Here is a 1,454-nt window from a genome sequence, read left to right on the forward strand (position 1 = left end):
CTAACTAGTTGATCGCTAAAGATCAACCGTCTAACTAGTTGATCGCTAAAGATCAACCGTCTAACTAGCAGGTTTGTGGGAGGAATCGGTTCCAAACTGCTGAATCTTCGCAGATCTTCAGATGTTTCTCCTGTTTTCTGTTTAACTTCTTCCATCCAAGTCGTTTAATGTGGACGATCTTCAGCAGACCTGTTTCCCTGCAGCTTGTGGAGATGCTCCTCTAAACACCAAGGCAGAGGCCAGGATCGTTGGAGGTCAGGATGCTTCTCCAGGAGCCTGGCCATGGATGGTCAGTCTGCACAAACTCAGACATTTCTGTGGAGGATCTCTGATCAACGACCAGTGGGTCCTGACTGCTGCTCAGTGTTTCTCCAGGTGAGCTCACAGGTCCGGCCCGACTGGGCCATCAGGTGAGGTGTTGTGGCGCTGTCAGAACGGAACCATCTAGATTGAGGAGAATGTTCTCCAGTCCTCCAGGGTCTCAACACCTGCCGCAGATGCCTGCTGACCAGTAGGAAGCATCTGAAGCTGCAGGCTGTGGACCTGGAGGGTCGGTGATCTATGATCTCCATGATCAGGTTCTACTGCTGGTGGGTCCAATTCCACAGCTGTGTTGGACCAGGACAGAGGAGAAACCTCAAAGGTTTGTGAGGAAACAGAAACCATCTGGATGGTTCTGATCCAGGTGATGCTAGGCTGGTCCAACATGGTTCCGTTCCTTCAGTTCCACAAACCTCCAGCCTCCCTGGTGGCTGTCAGCCCTACCAGGAACAGAGAAACAAATGGGAACAAGAACCACCCTGAAAGATGGAAGTCCTGGTTCTGATATAATACCAGAGCCTCTGTGTGGGTGTGATGTCATCATGATGTCATGTGGCCTCCTCAGCACCAACCCTTCAGAGGTGACCGTTTACATCGGACGGCACGCACAGGAGGAGCCAAACAGTCAGGAGGAGGTCCGCTCAGCGCTGCTGGTCATCAAGCATCCAAGCTACAATGAGAGGACCAAAGATGGAGACCTGGCGCTGCTGAAGCTGTCGTCTCCAGTGACCTTCAGCGACTTCATCAGGCCGGTCTGCCTGGCTGGACAGGAAAGCTTCTTCCCAGATGGTCTGGAAGTCTGGGCCACTGGATGGGGAAGGATTCTGTCTGACGGTAAGATCTCTGGAAAACCCCTCATCATCATCATCATCATCATCCATCCATCATCCGAACTAATTGGCCTTATCTGACCCTCATGTTTTTTGCCCTTATAAGTTGATATAGTTTAATCATCGGTATAATTTTCATTCCCTTCTCCATTTTGCTTATTCTATCAAAAATAAGCTGGATTCCACATCCACGCACACACTGATGGTGGTGAGCTACATTATAGCCAAAGCTGCTCTGGGGTTCACTGATAGAAGCCAGGCTGCCGTACACTGGCGCCTGAAGTAGTCTCCGTGCGTTTGGAA

The 1,454-nt window shown here is 50.7% G+C and overlaps 1 protein-coding gene across 1 annotated transcript in view; it reads left to right on the top strand.

The window, feature by feature from the left end:
- LOC107096476 (mast cell tryptase-like) overlaps positions 1–1,454 on the top strand; it is a 9,208-nt gene that overhangs the window by 5,366 nt on the left and 2,388 nt on the right. The window contains exons 3-4 of the mRNA XM_015393141.1: positions 204–375; positions 887–1,155. Of these exons, the coding sequence (XP_015248627.1) occupies positions 204–375; positions 887–1,155 (441 nt within the window). The remainder of the gene's footprint in view (positions 1–203; positions 376–886; positions 1,156–1,454) is intronic.

This window comes from Cyprinodon variegatus, unplaced genomic scaffold, assembly GCF_000732505.1.
Source record: "Cyprinodon variegatus isolate N-32 unplaced genomic scaffold, C_variegatus-1.0 Scaffold24, whole genome shotgun sequence".
NCBI classification, from domain to species: Eukaryota; Metazoa; Chordata; class Actinopteri; order Cyprinodontiformes; family Cyprinodontidae; genus Cyprinodon; species Cyprinodon variegatus.